Consider the following 27,452-nt stretch of genomic DNA (forward strand, 5'->3'; position numbering starts at 1 on the left):
GGACTTGGGTAGGCCCGGCTCAGGACCTCTCTCAGCTCTCCAGACAAGGACTTATTTATCTTCAGGGTCATACAAGTAGGTGACATGCATGCAGCCCTGCCACATGAACCTTCGCCTCACTCTGCTCCTCCATCAGCAACAAGTGGAGAAGCCCCTGGACGCCACTGGCAGGGGCATTCCGTTTTCATCTGGGAGAGCTGAGGTTGTGGCCTCTAATAGTCCCTGGTCAGGTCACTGGCACCTCCGGTTCAACAGAACCTAGGAAGGTCCCCCTGTGGTGCCATCTGGCAGGGATGTTGGCGGCAGCATTTGGGGCAGCAGGAAGTTGTGTGTTGGGCATCCGTGATAGTGCGGAGTTTCCAAGGCCCTCTCTCCAGCCACTTCTCACCACTGTGCCGCACTCCCACTGACCCCGCTTGCTCTTTGTGCCTTCAGGACACCATGGCCCCTTTACTTAGTTCTCCTTTCTCTGCGTAGCTCCAGGTCTGGACTTGGCCCTTGTTTTTCACTTACTTGTGTGGCCCGCGCTTCCGTCTTCACTGTCATCCACGTTTCCCTGCTCCCCACTCTCGTCCCCAGCTCTGGTCTCTAAGGCCCCCAGTGTTGTCCACGATGGTTTCTGGAGAGACAAGAGCTTCTTGGGTTAGGTGGAAAGTGGGGGTGTTGGTGGGCCTGGGAGAGCTTGCAGGCAGTTCCCGTATCTGTACAGTCTCCATCTTCCGTTTCTCAGGAAAACAAGCTGAAGTTCTCTGCCCTGCTAGAGAAGGATTACAAGGTGAAGATCAACCCTGCCTCCATGTTTGATGTGCACGTGAAGAGGATCCACGAGTACAAGCGACAGCTGCTCAACTGCCTGCACGTCATCACCCTGTACAACCGTGAGTTCCGGGTCCCCGCGACGTCCTCCCTCCCTCAAGAGCCACAGGTGGCCCAGGACTCCATCCTCAACCCCTGCCTTCCGTGTGTGTGTGTGGGGGGGGGGGGGGGGGGGGGGGGTTCCTTTGCTGGGTTTTCTAAGTGCTCGGTATTGGAGCCTGAGGTTAGAAAACCTCAGGACTGGGACACGCATGGTTTGTTTGTTTGTTTGTGGAGGCCAAGAACAGTCTGTCGGGCTTCAGTGCAGGTGGGGCTTTGTAGAGTTTCCAGGCAAGGTCTTAGCTCATTTGAGTTTTTTTTGTTTTGTTTTGTTTTTTTGGTTTTTCGAGACAGGGTTTCTCTGTGTAGCTTTGCGCCTTTCCTGGAACTCACTTGGTAGCCCAGGCTGGCCTCGAACTCACAGAGATCCGCCTGGCTCTGCCTCCCGAGTGCTGGGATTAAAGGCGTGCGCCACCACCGCCCGGCTCATTTGAGTTTTTGTTTTAAGTTTATTTCTATAATGAATTTTGTCTTTTTTTTTTTTTTTAAGATTTATTTATTTATTATGTATACAGAAGAGGGCGCCAGATCTCATTACCGATGGTTGTGAGCCACCATGTGGGTGCTGGGAATTGAACTCAGGACCTCTGGAAGAGCAGTCGGTGCTCTTAACCCTTGAGCCATCTCTCCAGCCCTGCTCTCTGGTTTTTTGTTTGTTTGTTTTTTTGATCATGTAAACAGCTTATTTTTCATTGTGTCTTGGCGCTTGGGCCTGCAGGCCACTTATTCCTGAGCTTAGGATGAGCTGGATGCCCAGGAGGATGCAGTAGGTGTTCCTCTGCCAGGCCAGTTTTCTGACTTTCCTCCGGAAACGAGTCTGAGCCACGTTTCCTTAGCACGTGGCCCTTCGCCTTGTGGGTAGTCCAGCTGAAGTCTGGTCCGCCCTGAGACAGGACCTGTTAGATTCCTGAGACCCTGGTGTTCTCCACGCCTGTTGTCCTTGATAGGAGTTACTAAGTGACCTGAAGTTTGCCTGGTGTCCACTTTGGTAGTTTTGGTGAAGATGTAATTTGTGGGGTTTTTGTTTGTTTGTTTGTTTCTGTTTTGTTTTTTACTAAGAGAAAGAGTCTTGCTTTGTTGCCCAGGCTAGTCCTGAACTCCTGGGCTTTTTAAATTTTTTAAAAAAAATTCCTTCTCAGCCTTTCAAGGGTGTAGCCTATAGGTGTGGCCACCCTGGCCAGCCTCCTTTTTACTGTTCCCTTTTCTTCATGTTATTCTGCCTGGTTTCCAAAAGTGGGAAGTTTAGAAATAAAACATCCATGTTCCCACAGAACCAAAGGTAAGCCCACTCCTCAGCTTTGGCCGCTGAACAGCTGTCGGGAATGCTTGTTACAAACACTTTCACCCCTGATTGAAATGTGTAAATGGACAGGTATGAGTGGTCACCGTGTCTCAGGCCTCTGACCAGATCTCTACAGGAACGTGTCAGGTGCGAGCTTCTCAGCCTGTGAAGTGAAGGGGCCTCTGTGACAGAAGACTTGAGACTCGGCTTTTAAGGAGGACAGCCTGTTCCTGCTCATGGTTCCAGGCTTTGGTCACCTGGCCCAGGGGTAGCACACATCTCACAGTGGGAACACATGGACAGAGAGGCCTGTTCATATCATGACAGCCAGGAGACAGAGACAGGAGAAGGCCTCTCTCAATGTCCCCTTCAAGGGCACCCTTCTCGTGACTAACTTCCTTCCACAAACCTCACTAGGCTCCATTACTTCCTCATGACAGTGTGTGCTGATGACTATGCCTTTGGCACAGGGACCTTTGGGGGGCATTTCCAAATGATAGATAGCATACACATGCCACACACAGGCAGTGGAGAGACTTTCACGTTTCAAGGGCTAATGGTGCCAGACTACAATCCTGAGGTCACCTCCTTTCTCACTATCATTAAAATGATGTGTCTAAAACGTGTTTTAAGGACTGGCGAGACAGCCTGGCAAGGAAAAGCTTTTCTGCAGAAGCCTGAAAACCTGATTCTGTCCCTAATTGTCGAAGAGGACCAACCTCCACATGTGGACAGCAGCACATGCACACCCACGCTCCCACACATGAGCACATAGTAACCATAGCAAAATTCCACACATGAGCACATAGTAACCATAGCAACATAGCAAGAAAAGAAAAACACATTTTGAGAACACAGTGCATGTTTCCTACAGGCCTTTGATTCCCCATGACCACAGGCAAACAGCTCCTGGGTTGACATTCATTTTTGGAACCATGTGGGTGGCTTTCCTCAAGCTCAGGATACTGCGTGATTGGTCAGCAGTGGTCTTAGACAGCCTTCTCCACCAGCCTGGTGTGTAAGTGCAAAGCCTAGGGGAGGCCTTGTTCTCTGAGTGACAGGTTCCTACAGCGGTATTTAGCCACAGCTGTGTATGTCCTAGGTGAAAACACAGTCTGGTGAATGTGCCTCTTGCTAGGTTACCCTGGGGAGCTGGGCAGGGACCGTCTGGTAAAGTTGCCTCTTCTGTTTGCCCTCCAGGAATAAAGAAGGATCCAGCCAAGGCCTTTGTGCCCAGGACTGTTATGATCGGCGGCAAGGTGAGGTAACTTCCTCCTCGTTCCTTGTCATGATGCTGGACCTAGAAGCACATGGTTTCCTGGCCTGTCCCTGGGCAGCCTGCCTACACAGAAAACAGGTGTCAGTACACAAGCCAGTAACACCTGGCCATGAGGAGCCAGGAGTACACCTCTGCTCCCCAACCTTTCTCTGCCTCTAGGATTTCACAGTGCAGTGGTGGTTGTGACAGTTTCATCTGCCACACATGAGGCCACACTAGGTTTAGCATGGTTTGACTTGATTTTATTCACTGTGACACATTCCAGGGGTAGTGGACATGCTTGCCACATTCTTGTACTCAGCTGGTGACTGGGTCTCGTCAGAGGAGATGAGCTGTTGGGGTGAGTGCCCTGGGTCAGCCTCTCATGGCCATCCACAGATGGCATTCCTGCTGTTCGTGCCATTCCATGGTGGGGTGAGGCAGACAGAGGCTGCCCTTGGCTGCAAGGCCATCCTCTCCTCTGATGTTAGGGTCTGGAGGGTCAGACTCAGCATCCGAGTGCCTCACCTTGTTTGGTCTCTGCTCACACCCATCACCTGGTATTTTGGAAGCAAATTGGGATATCATATTACTTTGTTAGTATTTTAGTATGTACAGTCCAAAGCAATATGGACTTTTAGGAAAGTTTTCAAGTGTTAAAATGAATAAACTTAAACCTAGAGAAAAGTAGGAAGGACCACAGAATGTCCTGCTCCGCCACCTCAGAGTGGAGTCCAGATGATATACTTTATACCGTACTCTCCGCTTCACAAGATGTTTCTCTAAAACCATAAGATGTTTAGATTCTCAGCATCACTGTCTGATCAAACACCCATCACGCTGGACAAGGTTTCTTCCAGGCCAATAAATACCAACCTACTCTGGTTGTAGCATGAATCTTAAATGGTCTTATTAATAAAATCAAACATGGAGCCAGATATTGGGGTGAACGCTGGAAGATCAGAGAAACAGAACAAGCCACAGCTACCTCACCTCGCAATTTCTCAGCTGATCCTGTTTCCTCAGACTGGATGCCTCTCAGTTGAACTGTGCTGCTCAAAAGTCTAAAAGCTTAACCAGGCTATAGTTCTTCGTCCTCATGCCTTAAATACCTTTCTGCTTCCTGCCATTACTTCCTGGGATTAAAGGAGTGAGTCACCATGCCTGGCTGTTTCCAGTGTGACTTTGAACTCACAGAGATCCAGGTGGATCTCTGCCTCTGGAATGCTATGATTAAAGGCGTGTGCTACCACTGCCTAACCTCTATGTTTAATATTGTGGCTGTTCTGTTCTCTGACCCCAGATAAGTTTATTAGAGTGCACAATATTTTGGGGAACACAATACCACCACAACCACTACCCACTTTGTCTTACTAAAGTTTAAATATTTTCTCTTGTGAATTGGGGGTTCTCATTGTGTTGCCTAAATTGGCTTCAAAGTCATCTCCCTCGGCTCTGGACAAGCAGGTGTCACCAGGCCCAGCCAAAGTTACACTTACCTTTCCTTTGCAGTGCTGGGGATGGAACCTAGGGCTTGCCACATGTTAGACAAGCATTCTGCCACTGGGCCCTGTTTTTAAGTGTTTGCGATTTTTAACTGTTTTAGTCAAGATTCCAAGTAAAGTCCCAGAATTGAGATTGGTCCCTTAATTTTTCTAGAATCTGTTTTTGGTTTTGGTGTTTTTTTTTGGGGGGGGGGTTGTTTTGTTATTTTAAGACAGGGTCTCACTATGTTATCTTGGCTGTCCTGGAACTATATAGAGCAGACAGGCCTTGAACTCACAGAGACCCACCTGCCCCTGCCTCCCAAGTGCTGGGATTAAAGGTGTGCACCACTCCGCCCAGCTACATCTAAAACACTGACTAGAGTCAGAAAATCAGATTCAAGGCTGGCAAATTCACAAGTGAGGTGACGTGTGGAGTCAGTAGAAGTCAAGACATTCGGGCAAAGCTAGACTCTTCCCTTTCCCCAACACCAGCAGGGCCACTGCAGGGCTCCCGACCAGTCCAGCACAGGGCTCCCTGGCTCACAGGTCCCTGCCTCACATGCCCAGGAGCCAGGAGTGCTACCAGATGCTCTGTGGACCCTTCTTATGCTAAAATTGCCTAACCTCACCTTCCTCTTTCCAGGCAGCTCCTGGTTACCACATGGCTAAGATGATCATCAAGCTGGTCACGTCCATTGGAGACGTTGTCAATCATGATCCAGTTGTGGGTGACAGGCTCAAAGTGATCTTCCTGGAGAACTACCGGGTGTCCTTAGCTGAGAAAGGTAGCCCTGAACTCTGATTGGCTTCTGCTTGGGGCTGGGTGGGGGGATGTCCGTGCTGACCAGGGCTGTTCTCCACCAAGGTCAGCTTCTGTCCTGGACACAAAGGCCCTGCCAGGGGACACTGTGTTTCTTGAGTGTCTGAGAACCTTTGCATGTCACAGGGGGAACTACTGTCATTTTTGCCATCTGGACCTCCTCACACCTGTCTGGATCTCACTGTTCCTTCCTCCTCTTCCCTCAGCTTTGCCTGCATGCTCTTGGGTCTCTCTTGGCAGTAGAATGTGACTCCCCTGACCTCCCAGAACCTTCTACCTCCTTTCCCTGCTCACCTCCACCAGCTCCTGCCACCTTCCCTCTCCTCCCTGCTTCTTGAACCCCGTCCTTACACGTCTCTTCTCCCCCATAGTCCTCCTCACTCTCTCTTCCTTTGAGATGCACTGCTCATTTGTGATGTACCAGCACCGCTGGCATTCGTTTCTGAGTTTGGTCTGGGGCTGTCCACTTTGGCTGTCACTGGGGACCTCTCCTAAGAGATGAGGATGTTCACTGACCTAGTCTTTCTTGCTAGGAAACATGTTTTTAAATCAGATGGATGACAAGGAGTCTGAGCCAGGGCTTCCCATTCCCTTTCCTTCACTGAGGTCAGATGCCCGCATGTCCAGCTACATAGTGCTGCTTTCTAGACTGTGGCTGTAAGCCCTGGAGCCTGGCCTGCTCACTTCCCTATGAGCTCAGACTCCTCCACGGTCTGGTCCTTGGTCCAGCTGTCGTGGCCATGCTGTTGTTGCTCCCACCTCTGCTGGGTGCACTTGATGCTTGACGTCCCTTGGTGGGCTCAAGGAACTGGACTTCGCCCAGGTGGTGGCCGGGAACCCTGGCGGGACTTACCACCAAAGCATCTTGTGCCCTTTCTGCCTGCAACTCTCTTCACCTTTATTTTTGAGACCATTTGGCTCCACCTCATCTACAGAATCGGCCACAGGGCACCAGTCTGGGCTTCAGGCGGGGTCTGCCCCCACTTTCTCTCTGGCTCCTTGGACTTGTTAGGAAGCATACAGCTGCCATCAGCTGGACTGTGGGGTCTGGGGGCTGTAGATGCCTGACCCTGGGCCTTTCCTCCCTTGAGGTTCTGGTGTCTGCTGAATTGAGCTCTGGTTTTAGCTATAGATGCTGAGATGAGGTGTCCAGCAAGGTTAGGCCCTGGGCAGTGACCCATCCCTAAGGATATCACTTCTTGGCTGCTACATCATAAATACAAAAAGCCTGGAAGAGGTTGTGGTATTTGGCTGCCTGCATGTGCCCCTGTGCACATGAATTACCTCCCACGCTCTGAACCTCAAGCTTGGACTCAGCCTTCCCCATCTTCTGGCTCTGCAGGATCTAAGTCCTCCTCAGGCTAATCAGGAGTGTGTTATAACTGAATAAGACACCAGTGTCAAGAGGAAGAAGTATCTGCAATGTCGGTAAACCAGGACCCAGTCCTCCCACTGAACTTGATTGATTGGCATGGTTCCTAGAAAATCCCAGAACTGGCTGTCAAGATGGCTCAGCAGTTAAAAGCACTGCCTGATCTTCCAAAGGATCTGTGTTTGGTTCCTAGCACCCACATGGTGGCTCACAACCATCTGTAACTCTAATTCAGGGGATCCAAAGCCCTCTTCAGGCTTCTGTGGGCACCAGGCATGCATGAAGTACATAAACATGTATAGGAAAAGCATACATAAACATTTTTAGAAATTAAAAATAAGGACCGGGCGGTGGTGGCACACGCCTTTAATCCCAGCACCCGGGAAGCAGAAACAGGCAGACCTCTGTGAATTTGAGGCCAGCCTGGTCTACAGAGTGAGATCCAGGACAGCTGAGTCTACACAGAGAAACCCTGTCTCAAAAAACCAAAAATAAAAGGAAAATTCCAGAACAAAAATCCCATGCCACTGTGAGGATTCTCCTCAAGGGTCTCCATCTTAGACCTTCCACTTAGCTGACCTGGTTCAGAGGAGGAGTCTGGAAAATTCAGGTGGCTGCTCTGGGGTCAGTCCCTTCCTCTGGCAGTGAGCTCAGTGGCTTCAGGGCTATGATTCCTGTCCAGGGATCACCCGCCACAGAGACAAGCTGCCTCCTGGGCTGAGCTGCCATCCTGTCTGTCTGTCTGTCCCTCCCTGCAGTGATTCCAGCCGCTGACCTGTCACAGCAGATCTCCACTGCGGGCACCGAGGCCTCAGGCACTGGCAACATGAAGTTCATGCTCAATGGGGCTCTGACCATCGGCACCATGGACGGTGCCAACGTGGAGATGGCTGAGGAGGCCGGGGAGGAGAACCTCTTCATCTTTGGTATGCGAGTGGAGGATGTTGAGGCCCTGGACCGGAAAGGGTATGTGTCCCTTCCCCTCCTGTCGGGGTGTGTGGCAGCTCTGGGGAGGGGCTGTGAGAGGTGGCCTGTAGGAAGCTGAAGCAGGGCAAGGGTCAGGGACTGAGTGCTCACAGAGTCCATTCATAAGCACAAAACATGAGGTCTCGAGGAGGCCGCTGGGGTAGGAAGCTGGCTGCCCCTTCATGTCCCCGTGACAAGCACCCTCCCGTCAGCTGAAGCCCTGGCTACAGGTCTCCTCCTAGAGGGAGGGACATCCCACTCAGGGCACAGTCCACAAACCTTTCCATTTTGAAATGGAATGCAGAGAATCTCCAACAGTACAGAGAGCATCTGTCTCCCACTCTCCCAGCTCCCCACTGTTTACATCTTCCTGTGGGTGGTGCAGCCTCCCAGTGACACACTGTCATGAAAGGCCATGTTGCATTGCCCTTTCTTGCCCTTGGTGGCTGGGGTCATCATGTATCCCCATTTCTGATCTGAAAACAGCTGCTTTTCCTGACCTTGGCATTGATGAGGGATCCTGGTCTCCAAATTTAAAAGGCAGTGTAGTCTAATTGCTTTTCAAAGCTCCTGGGGAGCCACTGAGGTCAAGCTGTCCTGTCACCCCAAGAGCTCATGTGTTTGTTTAGGGTGTCTCAGTTTCTCTCCCAGCAATTCATGTGTCCTCTCAGCTCTGCATGTCCCTCACTGTCCTCTCAGGCTTCTTGGTGAGTCACAGCTAGCTTTATGTCATCCTGTCTGGCTTTATTCCTTCGTTCTACGGTCCAACCAGTGACCCTCCCAGGCATCATGTCTCTCAGAGTGTCCTTTGGTTGTTTCAGAACCCTGGCGAGGATTTTTTGGAGTGGTAAGCTTGTGCTGGGCTCTGTATTCTCTACCAGAAAGATAAAGGGAGCCTTGTGTGTAATACACGTGTCCTGGTAACATGTCTCCGAACATGAAGAGAGCAGGGATTGAGTTTGTCTAACCAACTGCCTCTCAAGCGAACCACATGGAGTCAGTGGCTGATGCCCTCAGCCACCCGGGAGGGTTGCCACAGGGTAGAGTCTGGGTCAAGCATAAACTGGTCCCACCAGCTGTCTTTGAGGCTGCTTGCCTGGGGTGCCTAGTGCTAAGTGAGTTTATCTCCCCTAGGTACAATGCCAGAGAGTTCTATGAACGCCTGCCTGAGCTGAGACAGGCTGTGGACCAGATCAGCAGCGGCTTCTTTTCTCCCAAAGATCCAGACTGCTTCAAGGATGTGGTCAACATGCTGATGTACCATGACAGGTAGCACACAAATCCTATTACTTTGTCTTTCCCTGTTGGCCACCCACTCCCCACCATTGAGATAGTTGGATTCATCTGGTGCGCTAAAAACTCCATGTTGTGAGGAGTGTAAGGCCTGCCTGTGTTTTTAGGATCTCCCCTCTCCACCTCGACTCAGGTCACAGCCAAACCAGGGCCAGTCTGCAGTGGCCTCTAGTGGTGCCTCGGGACCCTGGGTCATGGGTGGCAGCCAGCAGCACCACCCTGTCCAGAAGGAGAGCTGTGTCCTAGGGCTGTTGCAGAGGGTGCTCAGGAGTGCAGGCCGGACAGCCTAGAGCTTGCAGAATGGTGGCAGGGAGGGTATGGGTCCATGGCAAGTGTTAGCCTACATGGACATTCCCTGGTTAAAATGGACTCAACTTGCTGCATCGCAAGCTTAGAATGTACTCAGTATTTTGTTGAGATAGCCTATCATTTACACCTGGTATGGGTACAACCAACCTAGTTACAAGTCTGCAAAGACATTGGTGCCTCAGGGTAGTGCTTTCCCTGCTGGTAGAAGTTGAATCCAGTATTAACTTTTCCATCTCCAGTTGCCTCTGGTTAACTTGTCTTTGTTCTATGAAGACTGTACCATGCATTGGCCTCAGTCAGACTAGATCATGGCTCCACCCATGTGTCCAGCTGGGGCCTGTGATGAAGGAGGGACTTTTTAAACAGTGAATCATACCTCTAATTTGATAGTCAAATACAATGCACTGTGGACCTGCTGCTCTGGGTCTGCAGTTGTCTCTAGGCATGTACATTTTGAACACCTGTTTTGGAAATGACAGTTTCCTCAAAAGAAATGTTGGGTTGAAACCAGACTTCCTAAAAAGCACCCCCAAAACATAAGGACTCCCAGAGAAGCCTATGGCCATGTGGACCTGGTGCATCCACAAGCAGGGTAGTCTCCACCTTGGCCTCCCAACATAGCTGGGAAGATATGAGAGGACATGACCTGGGCCTTCCTGATCTGGCTGGGAGACTGTCCTCTGGGAAATATCACAGGATGTTCCAGGCAGGGCTCCTCACCCACTGTACCTGCTGCCCTGACCCAGCCTCCTATTACTATTTCAGGTTCAAGGTGTTTGCAGACTATGAAGCCTACATACAGTGCCAGGCCCAGGTGGACCACCTCTACCGGGTAAGGTTTGTGGGCCATTAAGATGGGCAGGATGTGGCTGGATGGGTCTCTGTGGACCTGTTGGGTTGGACCATTTCTCAGTCAGACCAGAGGGGTGGGGTGGTTTGTTATCAGTATATCCAGCCTGCGTCTAGGTCAACTGCCCTGTCATTAGGTGTCATGGGGGAAAACCTCTCCTGACATCCGAGACTAGAATGAGGGACCTGAAAACAGCCTCCAGAGGGCCTGGCCCACAGGAGTCAAGCCCTTCCTAGAATGCCCCTTCCATTGAAGTCTGGGGCAGTTCTGAAGTTCAGAGGAAGTTGTAATGGGGCTGAAGTCTTAGAAGAGAGTGTTTGGTCACTTTTGGACATTTGTCTGCCTGTGGAGGTCGTTTACCTGGTTGTGTTCCTTGCTTAATGTTGTGGGCCATGCCTAGGAGCCTTTTGAGGACAGGACAGTGACCCTGTCTTAAGCTCCTGGTCCCTTACGTCTAATGTCACTCTTCTGGCCAGTGAGGGCCCCTCTTCTCTGAGCACATGGTGGCAGTCTCATCTGTCACCAGGCTGTCCCAAGGCTTAGAGCTAATCTGTTAACAGTCTTCATGTTCCAGAAGCTTGGGCTCTCCTAGGACCCCTTAGCTCTGCCGAAAGTTAATCATCTCTTCTTTCTCTGACAGAATTCCAAGGAGTGGACCAAGAAGGTGATCAGGAATATTGCCTGCTCTGGCAAGTTCTCCAGTGACAGGACCATCACTGAGTACGCACGGGAGATCTGGGGCGTAGAGCCCTCCGACCTGCAGATCCCACCCCCCAACCTCCCCAAGGATTAATGACCCCATGCAGTGAGACCAGCGGCTTGTTTGGCTGACTCCATGCCCATGCCAGTCTCCGGGCACTGCAAGCAGCCGCTGGTCCCAGCCTTCGATGTGCTGTGTTTCCAGGAGGGGCCATGGGGATGGTTTTGAGGACCTGGATATAAAGGAGTGTGTGGCATCCTCCTGGTTTCTTGCAAAGGAACTCTTGCAGAGTTCACAGCACAGACGGGCAGAGATGGTCCCCACAGAGGATGAGCAGGGAGCTGAGCCCCTGAAACCCTGCACATAGCGGAGGGAGCTTAAGGCTTTAGTTCTGAACCTTTGGATCTGGAGTCTGCGTAGGGATCTGTGATGAAGCCTGTATCTGTGTTTTACCGGTAGCTGGCTCACTAGCTGTAAGCTAGGGTCAAGACCAGTATGTGGCCTCCTTGGCCCTGCTGGGTAGAATCATTTCCTCAGGCTTCATGCTCACAGCTTTCTGCCCTCTGCCCTTGGCTATACTGGGGATATGGCTTGTTGATCCATGTAGGCCACGCCTCTGTAGCCATCTGTGGAACCATGTGGATGTCACGTCGAACCCAAGACTTCAGGAGAGCAGCACTGAAGAGGGTGTGTCCCATATCTGAGGCCTTGGTTAAGGACTGGCAATTCTACAGTTAGCTTGGTGTTTCACTTTTTCAACAGGAAATAACACTTCATGAGGAACTGAAACTAGCTAAAGCCTTTCTTTTTTAGCACGTAAACATTGTACTAGGTCGGTCAGTTTGGTGTCAGGTGTTGGCTACTTTGGGGATAATCTGCCTGTCTGAAGAGGCAGCTGCTTGTCCTGAGGCCCTGGGGCTCTGAGGCCCCCTAACATTCTGTCCATGTCCTGAGGTGCATTTCCTGTTGATTGCACAAAGACCAGGCACCATTCTGCCTCCATTTCCAGCAGCCAAGTCTGGACAAAGGGCCCGTGGGTCCAAAGAAGCCCAGTTTCCACTCTGCTACAGCAGCCTAGTGAGGAAGAGAGGTTGAGCACCCCCACCCCTCTGACTATAGGAGCCATGCTCCTCCCCGAGGGCAGAACCTGCTTTAAGTGCTCCAAAGGAGAGTGGCTCGTCAGAGAAACTACGTGGGTCTCTCCTCTCCAGAGGCTTCTGCCACCTTGCATTGCTGTAACTGGCTGGGGGTGGGCAGGGGACCCCCTCACTTCCCTCACGCCAGCAGCATTGGCTGGGAAGTATCTGCTTTCAGTACTCAATTCACCGGAGCCACTGTGCTAGCTTGTGGGGTGGACAGGTTCTAGGGCTGGTCATCGGCTGCCCTGTGTGGTGGCCTTATGCATGAGGTCCCTGAAGCCACGAAACATGACCATCACTCTACTACTTGCTGTTACCTCCTTGTGTGAGAAATGGATTAAACGTCTATGCCCATGGTTGGCCAATGTGGTATCTGTGTTTCTATCACAACATATCGAGTGTCAGGTAACTCCCAGGGGAGGCTGGAGGATGTAAGCCTGGGGTAGGCACCACACACAACAGGCCATAGTTGTCCCTCTGTGATGAAGCCCAGGTTGCTGGCATAGACCACTTACACAATGAAGCCAAGGGCTCCCTGATGGCCATGCCCTGTTGACAGTAAACTGTAGATGGGTAACACAAGATGGGTACACCTAGCTACAGGTCAAGAGACAGAAGCTAGGTGTTCTTGTCACAGGCTGGCTTTAGTAAGGCTAAATCCCTGGTCCTAGAGTGATGTAGGGAAGGTTTGTTTCCCATGTCCTGAAAATCACTGAGAGAGCTCTATGGTGCTTTGGAAAGGGTGAGTATAAAGTTCCAGTCCCGGGTCCTCCAGCTAAGCTCACCCCTAGTGCTAGGCCTCTGACCTTGGAGAACAGAGATGTAAAGTTCTACAGTTTGAGGACCTGCGAGAAAGTCCACCATCAGGTTAAGGCTGGGTCCTCAGTGCACTTGCACCCAGAGGATCTTGCATCTAGAGGATGCAGATGTGGGGGAGAAAGTCCACCATCAGGAAAGGCTGGGTCCCCAGTGCACTTGCACCCAGAGGATCTTGCATCTAGAAGATGCTGATGGTGCATATACTTATACTCAACTGCATGTACATGACCATAGCTGCTCCTCATGCCAGTTCTTGCTAAGCTTGGACACTTCTCAGACCTGCTTGGTCTGTAAAGACTTAGATTGAGACAACCTTGATCTTGATTTCACATGGTGAAATGTGTCTGGTACATTTCCAAGTCCAGGTTATGGAGCTCCTATCCTCTGCAAGGGCAGTGCTTGTGTGCCAGCAGTGCCGGTGCTCAGATAACGTGTGGTGGTGCAGCCTCTGGCTAGGCCTGCCTTTTAGGAAAAGGCGCCTCCCATCAGTCGACCTCGGTGCCTGTGAGCTGGGAGCAGCCCTTATACTTCCTGTGGGGATGCGCCTGGGACAGTGGAGGAGGCAACGATGACCCCTACTTTGTAGAGAAGAACGACAAATAGACCACCACCAAGATTTTATTCTTAAATAAATGCTCAGTCTACAGCCAGGTTAGATGACAGACAGGTGGGCAGAATGGAAGGAAGTGCAGATCCAGGTGCCCCTTACTGTGGGTGAGCAGATGCCAGGAGAGGCAGGGTCAGCTAAGGCAGGCAAGCAGGTAGGCGAGCTGAAGGGGACAAACCGAGCCACCCAGAGTCCATTCCGTGTACTCCAGGAAGGGCAGGAAGAACCATTTCCCCATCTTTTAAGCGGTGGTGCCAGAGATCCTGGAGTGGTCCCGGGCCCCTCCCAGATTCCCTATATCCAGCGCAAGGCATATAGGGTCCACCTGTTGTCAGTAAACCGTTCCAAAAAGAGCTCAGGTAGGGTGGCCACCAAGGGGCCGCCTGCCTGCCATCACGTCTTCCTCACAGATCCATGTCTGCGGAGCCTCTGCCCGCTGTGTCTGAGTCCTCTTTCTAGGTGCACACTGGGCTCCTGAGCACCGCAGGTGGTGGCACCCTGGGCTCCTGGTGCCAGACCGCTGGCTGGGGAAGAAGGGAAGGAGGGTGGGTCTGCATGCTCCTTCACGGCCAGTGTCAGTGCTGGCGCTCCGCTTCCGACTTCCCTAGGAATTCCCTAGACCAGAAAAGGACAAGCGCATGAACCGAACTGTGCGTGGACCCGAGATCCCACTCCCCACAATCCTCAAGTGGCTGTTTTAGGTGGTGGAAGCGGTAAAGAACTGGGGGAGCAGACTGCCTGACAAGAGTGAGCCCCCGTGAGCAGACAGGGCACTGCAGCTCAGCCCCCAGGTCAAATCCCAGTGCGGAGAAGTAGAGACAAAGTTAGGCTTTGGGGCTCCATAGTCAGTTGAAATTTTCTGCCATATTCCCTTTTATTGTGAGGGGAAAAGATATCAGTCCCAAATGGCAAGGAATCCTTTACTATAATGTACCTTTGCCCCTGGAATTCTCAAAGGAGCTAGAATGTAGACTATAATTTGACACAGGATATTGCTCTTTGGGTGACAATTTATGGAACCAGTTTTAGTCACAGGTTGGAAGTAACTAGCCTCTAACCCACTTCTCAAGCTTACCAGCACAAACAGCAGAACTGTCACACTCAGCAGCAACAGGGCTCTCCCCGGGCCCAGTGCCCTGGGTCATGTGCTACACAGCAGCCCAAGTATGCACCCTCTCCTTGGTGTGCAGGGAGGGTTACACTTGTGACCAGGGCTGCTGTGAGCGGTGGTGGGTGGAACCTGGGTCACTAGGTGATGATATGGGGAAATCTTCATAGAAGCATGGAGGATAGGCATGCATGAGAGGCAGGGCCTGTCATTTGAAACTCTGCTCCTTCTTACTCCACATTCATACTTGGGCTCCGGGCCCAGGCCAGATGGGGGCCTTTGGCTTTCTGGGCTGCAGCCTACATTCTGTCTAAGAATATGATTAGTGTGCAGTAGCCAGAAGCATGCCCTCCTTTCAGGAAGCTGTGTCTGAGTACTCCTGTACATTTCTGTGTACCGGGAGTGGTACATATGCACACTGAAAGGCCTTTAGGATGTGCCCACACTCCTATACACACACGGCAGTCTGTGAGTGAGGATGGTGCATGTGTACACTGTGTTAGGTACTCCCCCTATACATGTTCATGTGGGTCTGTACAATGTGTACGGGGAGACATAGGCCCCACCTACTAAGAATTATCCAGAAGGAAGTGAAACATACTTGGTAACTCCTTTGTGATGTTAGTGGGAGGCTCCTGAATCACCGTGACTGTGGCAGGCCACTGAGCGCCTCAAATGGCTTCAGTGGTGGCCATTTGCTGCACAGCTAGTTGTGGAGGCGTCACTATCCAGGAGAGGCGCATGGGTTGGGAGAGAATGTCTCACCTCAGTATCCGTGGGAGCTCAGGGCTCTTGTAGATGTACTTATGCCTGTAGCCAAGGTCTGAGTGAAAGGGCACAAACTGAACTTTGAAGTCTCGGAAGCTTCGAGATGGTGCAGCAATGTTATACAGCTGGTGAGAGGGAGGGATGAATGAGCCCAGAGCCCAGTGGAGACCTCTCTCGCAACAAAGACTGGGTGCCTCCTCCAGAGCACAGCACAAGTGCCCATGGACACTGCTTTTGCTATTACAGCCCGCAACAGCCAGGGTCCAAGAAGCCCGAGTCCGGGCTAATGGGCCAAACACTAGGCAGGGCTACTCCTTAAGCCCACCATTTAAGGCCCTTTTTTTTGCCCTTATACCTCCAGAGTGCTCTTCCTCTGAGGAACGGCTAAGTGGGGGCGGCTCCAATGGCAAAGGCAATGGAATCCCACCTCAGCTCCATGCACCAGAGGTGCATTGCTGGGCAGTTCGCACTCTCAGAATGGCTTCAGCGTCTGTGTACTTTATGAAGCCTGCTCAAAGTGAGTCCCAGGCCAAGTCCTAGGCTGGCGAGGCACGGCATGCACTCCTCTAGGCTCACTTGCTCATATGCCAAGGACCCACATGGTATTCTTTATTCCACTTTTATTCCCCTCCACAAATCTAATCTAGCTTCCTAGCAGCAAAGTCAAAGCAGATTTAGTCGAAACAAGTGCAATGTCCTTGCAGTTTATCCCCACAGGCAAGAAGACAGACTGGCTATCTTCACATCAGTTCTGCCAGCTGGGCCGGGTGTTGTCCCCTCGGTTCTAATGCTTGTCTGTCATAGTTTCTGATGGATACAACAGCCGTCTGCTCTTGACCCTGACATCAGACCTCATAGGCTGTCAAGCACCTGGAGAAGATGCAGACTAGTGTGACCTGAACCCACTCCATTACACCCTACCTTGCATGCCCAACCTAATCCACACGTGGGGCCAGTGGCACCCACTGCAACAGGGGCAGAGTCACACAGCACCTACCTTTTTGCCAAGATGAAAGGGCACAACTGGGTCATCCTCAGCGTGCAAGATGAGCAGAGGACAGGAGATGTGCTTCACACTGTAGGAGAAAGGAGCTAGGTGGAGACCAAAGAGGGGTCACCTGCACCCTCACCCTGGCAGGGATCTGGGTTTATGGTGTGTTCTGCCTTGGTGCTTAACAGTCTGGATATAATAGGGTTTCTTTTCACTATAGAGCTAAGAAATAACTTCTCAGGGTTTTGTTTTGTTCTGTTTTTTAAATCAGTATGTACACTCAAGAGGCAAAGGCAGGTGGATCTCTCTCTCTCTCTGTGAGTTCAAGGCCAGCCTAGTCTACAGAGTGAGTTCTGGGATATGTTCCAAAACTACACAGAGAAATCCTGTCTCAAAAAAAATCAGCCGGGCGGTGGTGGCGCACGCCTTTAATCCCAGCACTTGGGAGGCAGAGCCAGGCGGATCTCTGTGAGTTCGAGGCCAGCCTGGTCTCCAAAGTGAGTTCCAGGAAAGGCGCAAAGCTACACAGAGAAACCCTGTCTCAAAAAACCAAAAAAAAAAAAAAAGTTAAAAAGAATCTTTGTAAGTGGGAATACTTAAGTCTTCTAAGAGGCTTACTGCAAGTGCATGTTACTATGAATCTGTTGGTTAAAAGAATCAGTACTCTATTTAATCTCTGGTGTAACTGATAAGATTTAAGGCACTCTAACTTTGAACCTTTGATGGTAAATGGGACAATAGGTCCAACAGAGCCAGAGTTCTTCCACAAGCCATAGTAGAAAGACGAGCTGACAAGACTGGACAGGACCACCCCAGCAGATGTGTGCATTCCCCGAGGGCAGCACAGTGCCATCCTAGCACATGGAGCGCGACCAAGCCTTGAGACAGCCTGCCACCCAAACACAGCCTCCCACTAGTGGACCCAGCACACACATGACTCAGTGGTGGAACGTTTCTTGTGTATATACCCACACACGTATGCATGTGTAGGTAAAGGCCAGAGGACAATCTTGGACATCATCCTCAGGTGCCCAGCTACCTTTTGTTTTGAAGCAGGATCTCTCACTGACCTATAATTCAGCAAGTAGGGCTAGACTGGCTGGCCAGAGCGCCCCACGGAAGCCTGTCTCTGCCTTCCTAGCCCTGGGATTACAAACATGTACCATCTTGCCTGGCTTTTTAACAGGGTTCTGGAGCTTAACCCCAGGTCTTCATGCTTGCAAGACAAGCATTTCACTGACTAAGCTGTCTCCTTGACTGACGGTGGAACATCTGATGAGCTGGTTCCTTCAACCTGAGCCCCTGGAGAAAGTGGCAAGTCCTTGGTACAGAAACTGCCCGTCTGAGCTGAGGAAGGCCCCATCCACACGTGAGGCTGATGTGAAGGTTAAGGGTTTATTGGTGTGTGGTCCTGCAGCTACACATATGCTATCTATCTTTGTGGGAGAGTTGGAGCCAAAGGTAGCTTCCCAGGTCCACCTGTTTTTAAAGAAATTTGCCTTATACAGATAACTTTCCTTTAAGATCTACAATGGCAATACTTAATTAAGCAAGGGGTTTTGTTTGTAATGGTTTACTGAAATTTTAATCTGGTACATTTTAATTTTTAGAACAAAAATACGTACTTGAAGGAAAAGTACTTTATGTATAAACCTCTATTTCAATGTGTTCACTGTTAAATTTAAATACTGCTTTAATGTCTATTCAGGAGTCGTGGTTTCAAGACTGAAGAAAAGAATTATATGGACAAAATGTGCTATTAATCTTTTAAAATTCTTTATTTCTGTGCTAGTGAAAAGACTGGACCTTTTATAATGACTACTGTTATTATCTACTTGTTCAGTGGGTAAAAGCATTCACTGTGCAAGCCTGACAAACTAATTGGATTTCCGGAGTATGTGTTAAAAAAGATCAATGTGATGGCAGGCGTCTAAAATCCCAGCACTCCTGAAGTGAGTAAAACAGAAGACAGAGGCAGGAGAATGGCCCAGAACCTTGCGGGTCAGGTAGCCTAGAGTATGCAGCATGGCAGAAACAGCAAGAGAACCTGCCTAACAAGGTGGACAGAGAAAACGGACTCCTGAGACTCTGACTCCGTACACAAACCGTGGCATGCACACACCTGTCTGCCTTGCCATTTCAATGTTTTTCTCATTTCTAATACAAAGCTCCGCTTGATTTTCCCTTTCAAGAGACACTTTCTTAGAGATCAGCCACAAGTCTTCTGAACCCCACTCTGTCAGGCTAACAGACTGCAGTGAGTCATGCGGGCAACCCCTGTGTCTTCCTACTCACTTGACCACAATACTCACTTTTCGTCGTTTGCAAACTTAATTCCACTGCTTGTAATGGGATCGAGGAAGAACCAGTCAAAGCCAGGGAAGTATCGATATATCTGAACACAAGACGAAAAGCATTTTTCAGAAGGATTAAGATAGCTGTGCAGAGGGAAGGCCAAGAGTTCTGGCAGTTTAGGTTCAGGGAGTTAGGGGGATGTGTAGCTTCCATTCATTCCCAGCTTTGTCTTGGCTTTGATCAGATGGGGCTTCCACACCTCAGGTACAACCAGAATCCTGCTCAGAAACTGGACTCCCCACAGACAGAAGACCACTACCCACCAAGGAAATAGGGATCAAAGGCTGGCTTCCTCACAAAATGTCAGAAAAAAAGCAGTACCAATGATATGAGAGAAAATAAAGGGGTGCTGTGGCCCACAGGTGGTAGCATGACAGCATGTCAACATAGAGACTCCAGAACACACACTGGTCAGGAGCTGAAGTGGGAAGGTGGGAGGGCAGGCCAGAAAAAAGATGGCTCCCACCTGAAGAGGGAAAGATGGGGACTGATCCACCCTAGAGTCCCCAGCAAGGATTACCTGGGCTTTAATCTGAGGTATTGCTGGGAAATCTAATGAAAACAATAATAGGTCCAGCCTATATTCTCCTGTGCACAGAGCCTGGGTTCCAATCCTCCTATAGTACCCAAAGTGTAGGCCCCACCCCACGGAAGGAGATAGTCTGCAGCCTCCCACAGCACCAAGTGAACAGTGATGCTGTGAGATTAGGTGTGCAGTGAAGTCACATGGGTACTGGGTACACCATGAGGCCACAGGGCCAAGGCCTCCTGTAGTACCAGTGTCCCTGGCTGAAAGCTGTCCCCTTTTCTGGCAGCTTTATGGGCAGGCCAGTGCCTAGAACTGAGAGTCCTTCAGTAACATCAAACTATTCTTTACAATAACTATTTTCATTGTCTACTTGCTCTTATTTTCATAGCAATTTTATCAATAATGAAAATAAGTTTTCATAAAATCATGTACTTGCCACTGAAAATGGATGACTCTTTGCTTCTTCCCGGATATTTGTGAACGGAGACTCCAATATAAGGGCATCTGGTGGCGTCTCTACATAAGCAAACAGAGAGAGCGGACAGGGGGTAAGAAGTGATCGAGCTAGTGGGCCTGGGTGGCTAGGGAGCTTGGACAGGACAGGAAGCCCAGGGACCCAGTTCTGCCGGCCTCTCACCACCATTAATCCCAGCCCCCAAGGGGCCCCAGATGACTTTTGAGGATCCTACTGGGAGGGCAGGTTGGGTAAACTGAGCACACCTGGGGCCCCACCCTTGATGGTCAGCTCATGCATCACTGTGCTGCCTGCCAGTTAGAACTTGCTTGGCAAGAACATGTAGCAGGGGCTGGACCACTAACATGTACAACAAGGTGCCCAGCCTCAGCGCCTGGCTCCCTCACCTCGCTCACAGAGGCGCCGTACCAGATTTGTTGCCACTCTGGGAAGAAAAGAACAGAGTTCAGCTGAATTACGATGCAAATTCTTCTAGATGAGACTGCACTGATCCTGGAAAGGGCCCAGAGAATCCCACCTGAAGTTAACTTGGGGCTCCAGGGTAAGTGGGCGAAACAAGGTGAGTCATCAGTTGACCCTTCTTAAAAGGTGTCCTCAGGCATGTGATCTCTCTCCAGGAAGTCTCCCACAGGTTCCCCTCCCCCTTCCCTTCAGCTGGCACTCGGGTGGATGACAAGTGCTACTGTCCTGTGACCTCTGCTGGCTTCGGATAACACCTGGCAGATACTCTGCAGAGATGGCCAGTATCCTTCAATGGGATAGCCTCCCTCTCCCCATGAAGGACAGGTAACCCTGGCCTGCAGGATGCCACCCAAGTGAGGAAAAAGGGCTAAGAAAGAGCTGAGCCAGTATGCCTGTAGGGAAAGGTATCAGGAAGGTTGAGGACCAAGGCTCTTTTAAGAACATCTGGGCCCTTGCTGAGCAGAATCCAGGTTAACCACACATCTTTCTTCTTGATTCACCCTGCTGAGCTTAACATGACAACGTGACAAAGGGGCTTCCAAACATCTCTACATAGTGGTCTTGGACTCAATGGTTGGTAAACACACACTAGTCCACACCTGACACGGTAGTCTAGGTGTTCTAGTGGTACTCCAAAGATGCTCGGGGGACAGGAGCTCCCCGGAACACTGGCTGTCATCTCCACTGCTCATATTGGTTCGAAGGCACTTCTGAATTGAGGAATAGTTCTAGAAATTCAGTCTCCTTAGTCCCTCATGGTGCTTCACTCCCTCACCCCCTACCACAGGGCCAGGAAGCAAGACTGTAAGAATGGATGCCGCTACAAGCTCAGAGGTCACAGATTAGGCCTGCCTTCACTACGCCTTCCTCCTGCCAGAGAGCTCTTACCCAGTGCCCAGTGAATGGCCCCAGATATACACAGGGTTGTCACCACTTCTTGCTTTGATCCAGTCAAAAACGTGGAGTGCATCGTACGTCATGCCACGCTCCGATGGTGTTCCTACTGAGTCACCCCAACCTGAGAAAGAGAAATTGAAAGGCAGCTTGTGAAACTAAAGCAGCCACGAAGAAGCTGCCCCGTAAGCCCTGCAGACCCACTTCTGTACCCTCCTTCCTACTCCAGCTCTGGCGGCAGAGAGACTGGCAGGAGGGCCCGAAAGTGAAGCTCTCCTACTTCTGCTGGCCGACAAACCAGAGGTTCCTGTCAGTCTACATGCACATCAGATTGGTAACTAACAGAACAGAGTCAGCAAAACACACACCAGAACCTCTAACACGTCTTGCTAGTGCCTGCCCACGGGTATAAACATCCTAGCTCTTCCTCTGCTCTATTGACAGGCCAGCATTGAAACTCAGGAGGGCCAGGCCAGGTGGTGTGCTGATAGGAGAGCCCAGTCTGCCAGGGCCCACAGAAGGCGCAGGTCAGAGAGGAGGAAGTCATGAAGCTGCAGGGAGGTGAAGCCGGGGAGCCGGGGAGGCTCCCGCCTCAGGCAACTCTGATTCTCCTGATTCTCCTCATGGTCTCCAGCAAAGATCAAGCACCACTGCCTTTTTAGTGGCTCAGCACTGAGTCACCATCACGTGACCTGAATACACCACAAGGTCCAGAGATACAATTCTGCTGTGTGAGCAACCCCTCTAATTATAACGTCAGCCTCCCGAGCCCAGGGAAGAAGGCCTGAGGAGGGAGGGACATGGGTAAAGGCTTAGGATGTCCTGTGGGAGACAGGAAGGAGAGACAGTCACAGAAAATAGGAGCCGGGTCAGAGATGGAATGGGGTGGTCCCACACCACACAGACAGGCAGGGACCTGGCCTGGAAAGAGAAGATGCCGGAGACATCTTGATAGGAGGCTACAGGAAGAGAACACGGAGGGGAAGAGCTGTTCTCTTCATGACCCGAGGGTCTCAGCACACAGAGGAGGAAGGTTTCCAAAAACCTGCGCATCACGGAGAAGGAAGAAGGCAGGAAAGGGAGCAGGGCTTTCCAGCTCTTCACTTAATTTTTCTGAGCCCAGAACATTCATCCTTTGTTTTGTGTTGTTTTGTTTTGTTTTGAGACAGGGTTTCTCTGTCTATCCTGGAATTCCCTCTGTAGACCAGGCTGGCCTCAAACTCAGAGATCGGCTGAGTGCTGGGATTAAAGGCATGTGCCACCACCGCCCGGCTCCGAACATTCATCTTGATGTAACTCTCTTTATCGAAAGCCATCACTGAAGTCAGCAGAACAAGGACTCCTGGAGAAGCCCACATCTTTTTTTTTTTTTTTTTTTTGGTTTTTCGAGACAGGGTTTCTCTGTGTAGCTTTGCGCCTTTCCTGGAACTCACTTGGTAGTCCAGGCTGGCCTCGAACTCACAGAGATCCGCCTGGCTCTGCCTCCCGAGTGCTGGGATTAAAGGCGTGCGCCACCACCGCCTGGCGAAGCCCACATCTTAATCACAGAACTGGCAAACATGTGACCTCATGCCAGGGGAGTTAAGCTGCAGAAAGACGGAAGGCCACTAATGGGCCAACCTTGAGTTGAGGTGACATTGGATCATCTGGGTAAAGCCCAAGTATTCATAAACATTTTGATAACAGAAAGAGAGGTCAGATGCCAGGATCCAAACAGCCATGAGCCAAACAGTGTAGTGGCCTCTGCAGCGAGGAAAGGCAAGTGCTAGGCCCTCCCCAGAAGTCAGTGAAGAGCAAAGCCCTCAGACACCGTAATTCTATCGCAGGGTTTGCTAAAGATTTTAGATTTCTGATCACCATAACTACAAGATAATAAATTTGCTTTGCTTTGTGGTAATTTATTATATCAACCAAAGAAAACTAATGTAAACCTACTTGCAGGTGGCAGTGGTTTCCATCCCTTCCCAATCCCTTGGCCCGAGGACATCTGAATAACTGCCCTCCTCCAGAAGAATCAAACAAGCTAGCTAAACAGCCTTTGTCCCTTGAGCTCTTCAAGGGACTCTATGGAAGAATATTCCTTTAAAACAGCTGCTCACGGTTGAAAATGAATTTCTGCTGCTCATTTATCAGAACGCTCACAGCACACATCAAACTGGATTCTCAGTCTGCCCAGTGGCGACCCTGACTAATGACAAAAAGAAAGAATCAAGACCATCAAGACAGAGGAATCTGTTCTCAATGGATCTTTTTCCAGTTTTCATTATTTCTCCAAGACGAGCTGTGCTACTAAGCTAGGGTCTAATGCCCAGCTGCAGGGACAATCTGAGTCCAATAAGGAGAAAAGAGTCTTTTCTGTATTTAAACTATAGAGGCACTGACAGGAAAGTCAGCACCCAGAAGCTACAGCAAGACACCCACTACCCTTCCTCCCACTCACAGCACAGCTCTTCAGGCCCAGCATTGTACAAACAAGCTGTCGGCCTCGCCCCAAGCTCTCACTCAAGTCTGCCCATCATGTAAAATCAGAAGTGAGGGCATGTCTGGATACATTCATTTGTTTGTTTTGTTTTTCAAGGGATACATTCAAAAAGACCCTCACCTCTGTAATCGAAGGTGACCACATGGTAACCAAGGGAACTCAGCACCTGTGAAGTGAAAAACATCCATCATTGACAACATGTCTTGGACTGAGCAACTTGCTTCCTGCTAAACTCATCCAGAGTTCTGTACTGAGTCTTGCATACAGTGGGAACTTTACAGACTGCTGACATGTAGCTCTTGCCTGGACCTGCTGCGGTAGACTGTTCTAACTTCCTCTGGCTGAGCAACATAGGAAGGATGCCTTTTCTGCTGCTGCTTAGATGGCCAAGTGGTCAGCTCCCACAGTTCCCAGACAGCTCTCAGATACTGTCAGCAGGTCTAATGCAGCATAGTGGACCTCAGAGATTTCATTTGAGAATCCTTCTGCAACCTAGTATTTCTCTGATTTTGGTGAATTTCTCTATTATTTTTAAAAATCCCTACAGACTTACTAGCTGTCCTTGTCCATTCTCATTAAGATCATTACTCATGTGCAGTGCCCAATACACTGGCTAGGGTGTGCCCAGAACAATGAAAGAGGCTTCCACGCCACCACTGTCACCTAGAACCACTTAGCATTCCACCTTCAGGAAGACATGGTACTTTCCTAGGCAGCCTGGTGAATCCTGTCCTCTCCTGGCCTGCACTCAAAGCCTTGTGGGCCTGGACAAGGAGATTCTTTTCTACTACAGAAACATCAAGGGAACTGCTAACTTCTCAGCCACTCACCTTTCCTGCCTTGATCCAGTTTACTCCAGGGAATAAAAACTTCCCACTACCCAGAGCACACTAGGTCCACATATCTGTGTATACTCTCTTCTGCCCTATTAAATACAGACAACTCTCTAAGGAGAGGAGGGCGGGCATAGGTGGGCCAAGCATGCTGTACCAAGGTTCCAAGACCCAAGATCACGAACAAAACCACAGGGCTGGCAGGATGGTTCAACAGGTAAAGACACTTGCTGCAAAGCTTGAGTTTGATACCCAGGTCTCACATGGTGCAAGGAAAGAATCAACTCTCACAGTTATCCTCTGATTTGCACAAGGGTAAGCGCATGCATACGCGCGCGTACACACACACACACACACACACACACACACACACACACACACACACACATACACACACACACACAAAAACAAAAACAAAACAAAACTACAAAACAGAAGGGGATTCCATATCATGCCCAAGGCATGAACATTTACTTGCAGGGGTTTCTAAAAAGCCTGTCTGGAACTTGACTCAAATCCCACCTGCCTTTACACTCCCTACACCCCAAGGGTGATCCTACAATAAGGATAGCTCCCAGAGCACTTCTATATTTGAGGAACACACATTAAAAACATTGGCAAATGCCTTTCATCTCATTAGCAAATTCATGTATGCACTGTTTCTGGAGCCCACCCCAGAAGCAGCACCATGGAAGAACCCTGGGAGAACTGGCCGAGCATCACTCCCAGCATGTCCACGACTGGTGACTTTTCCGAGCGGCCAGTTCAAGCGACCCCTTCTACTCCAGCAGCCTGCAGCAAACAGCACTGCTCCGTTGAGCCGTCAGCACTCACCTTGTACAGCTCCACACGGTGGTCGCCTCCTCTGCATCAGGAGAGGGAAGGAAACAGGAAGTGGTGTTAGTACCCCTGCTCAAGGGGAGGCACAGGATGACCCACGAGAGTCTGGGATCCCAGGGCGAGAGAGACGGCTCAGTAGTGAAAAATGCTTACTGCTCTTGCAGAGAACCTGAGTTGTTCCCAACACCCACTTTAGGCAGCTCACAACTGTTTGTAACTACAGTTCCAAGGGAGCCGACACCCTCTGCCATCTGTCATCTGTGAGCACCCACATGCACATAGTGCACATAAACCCATGCAGGCACACATACATATATATTTTTTTATTTTAACTCTGGGATCCCAAACCCCATTTCAAAGAGGGACCTATGGTAGACACATGACTCTCTGGTCCCTGTAAGTGGTGTCAAACTTCTCTCCAGCATCTTAGAGATATTTCTTAATTATGGTGTGTATTCTAATTTTTCATAGGAATGAACACTTACCACTCAGATTCAAGAAACACAACAGACCTCCACCCTGCCTGCCTGTGCCACTCAGACATCCCCAGCTTCCTAGGGCCAGGGCTACCTATGAGTATGGAAGCTGTGCCCCAAGGAACTTGTCCAGGTACCTTCCTATTTGGACCCTCATTTCTTATCTGGACCCCTGGTCATGGGAGCACCTTTCCGCCTACTGCCTCATCAGGTTACACTGGTATCTCTTCACATGCATGTGCCATACACACATATGGGATATACCTAGACACAGGTAAGTGAGCCCTGGACCTAGCTGCTGGACCTTCATCAGCAGACCCTTGGCTCTCATCATAATATATGAGAATGGCTAGCTCCCCAGCAGACTAGAGTCTTATCAGGCATTTTTCACTCCCCTCTTCATCCTTCAAACCTACTTTCCTTCTTTTATAATGAGGGCTGAGGCTATTTCAGGGATTTGGTAAATGGGAATGCCATGGCAGGGACACATGAGTGAGTGAGAGAGAACCCAATATGTTGCAGCACAAAAATGCAAAGAAATGTGTTCAAGACCAGAAAGAACTCTTGCCAGATGTTTTTAGTTAGTTATCTTTGGAAGACAGCTTTCCTAAAACCCCCAAGCCCCCTCCATTGACTGAAAAAAGAAAGTGGGGCTGAGAGCTCTGAAAACTACACCTTTGGGAGATGTCAAAGCTAGGATTGTGAGACTGATGGGACCCTGCTTGGGGAGGGAGGGATAGCTAGAGAAGAGAGTCAGTAAGCGAGCCAAAGCCTTTGAGAAATGGGGGTGTAGACAGGTCTAGACAGAATGCAGGCACTAAAGGCTGTCTCTGGGAGTAGAAAGGTGCAGTAAATCACTGAATGTCACCCTATTCCTTTCAGACATAGCTACAGGAAAGCTTTGTCCTTTTTATTTAACATGTGACTGCCAGAAACATGTGTCACAACCGACTACAATTTTCTCATTTATGGAAAGATGCTACAAGAGCTGTTTATAGCTACTTGGTCTTTGAAAAGCAGAAGAGAAACCTATTGCAGCTCGTCCCCAACAAAGCAGACTGTAAACTGTGCAGAGCATGTGTGACTCAGTAGTCAAACAGTCTGCTGTTGGCACAGAGACCAGCCTCGTGGGCTGTGCTTCTGGGTTCTTTCTACAATGCCCTCTGTATGGCTCCACAGCACATATCTACCCAGGACTGTCTTCCCCTCCAGAAAGACTCATACATTGTTCTCCTCACTGTTTCTACCTATAAAAGGTCTACCTACCTCACAGCTACCCTCACACTGCCCTGCTGGGGAAGGCTGCCTCCCTTCTGGCTCCTCTAGGCTCTCTCACAGGCAACCCAAAGAAGCATAGAAAAAGGGACCCTAGAATTTTCAAACAATGCTTTCCTTAGAAAAATGCACCTCCCTGCCTCCCCT

General features: G+C 50.2%; 2 protein-coding genes across 2 annotated transcripts in view; one reads left to right on the forward strand and one right to left on the reverse strand.

Moving 5' to 3' along the window:
* The window catches only part of Pygb (glycogen phosphorylase B), a 51,243-nt gene extending 38,487 nt beyond the window's left edge, over positions 1 to 12,756 (forward strand). The window contains exons 14-20 of the mRNA XM_052726600.1: positions 731 to 878; positions 3,398 to 3,456; positions 5,586 to 5,727; positions 7,893 to 8,100; positions 9,235 to 9,369; positions 10,468 to 10,534; positions 11,193 to 12,756. Coding sequence (XP_052582560.1) covers positions 731 to 878; positions 3,398 to 3,456; positions 5,586 to 5,727; positions 7,893 to 8,100; positions 9,235 to 9,369; positions 10,468 to 10,534; positions 11,193 to 11,345 — 912 coding nt within the window. The 3' untranslated portion in view covers positions 11,346 to 12,756. The remainder of the gene's footprint in view (positions 1 to 730; positions 879 to 3,397; positions 3,457 to 5,585; positions 5,728 to 7,892; positions 8,101 to 9,234; positions 9,370 to 10,467; positions 10,535 to 11,192) is intronic.
* A 1,054-nt stretch (positions 12,757 to 13,810) lies between these two features.
* The window catches only part of Abhd12 (abhydrolase domain containing 12, lysophospholipase), a 75,309-nt gene continuing 61,667 nt past the window's right edge, over positions 13,811 to 27,452 (reverse strand). Inside the window, exons 5-13 of the mRNA XM_052726601.1 lie at positions 25,549 to 25,579; positions 24,002 to 24,047; positions 21,394 to 21,523; positions 20,430 to 20,467; positions 20,005 to 20,084; positions 18,997 to 19,079; positions 16,691 to 16,769; positions 15,691 to 15,818; positions 13,811 to 14,432 (exon numbers count right to left, since the gene is read on the reverse strand). Of these exons, the coding sequence (XP_052582561.1) occupies positions 14,393 to 14,432; positions 15,691 to 15,818; positions 16,691 to 16,769; positions 18,997 to 19,079; positions 20,005 to 20,084; positions 20,430 to 20,467; positions 21,394 to 21,523; positions 24,002 to 24,047; positions 25,549 to 25,579 (655 nt within the window). The 3' untranslated portion in view covers positions 13,811 to 14,392. The remainder of the gene's footprint in view (positions 14,433 to 15,690; positions 15,819 to 16,690; positions 16,770 to 18,996; positions 19,080 to 20,004; positions 20,085 to 20,429; positions 20,468 to 21,393; positions 21,524 to 24,001; positions 24,048 to 25,548; positions 25,580 to 27,452) is intronic.

The sequence above is a fragment of the Peromyscus californicus genome, unplaced genomic scaffold, assembly GCF_007827085.1.
Source record: "Peromyscus californicus insignis strain IS unplaced genomic scaffold, ASM782708v3 Scaffold_7__1_contigs__length_154581171, whole genome shotgun sequence".
NCBI lineage: Eukaryota > Metazoa > Chordata > Mammalia > Rodentia > Cricetidae > Peromyscus > Peromyscus californicus.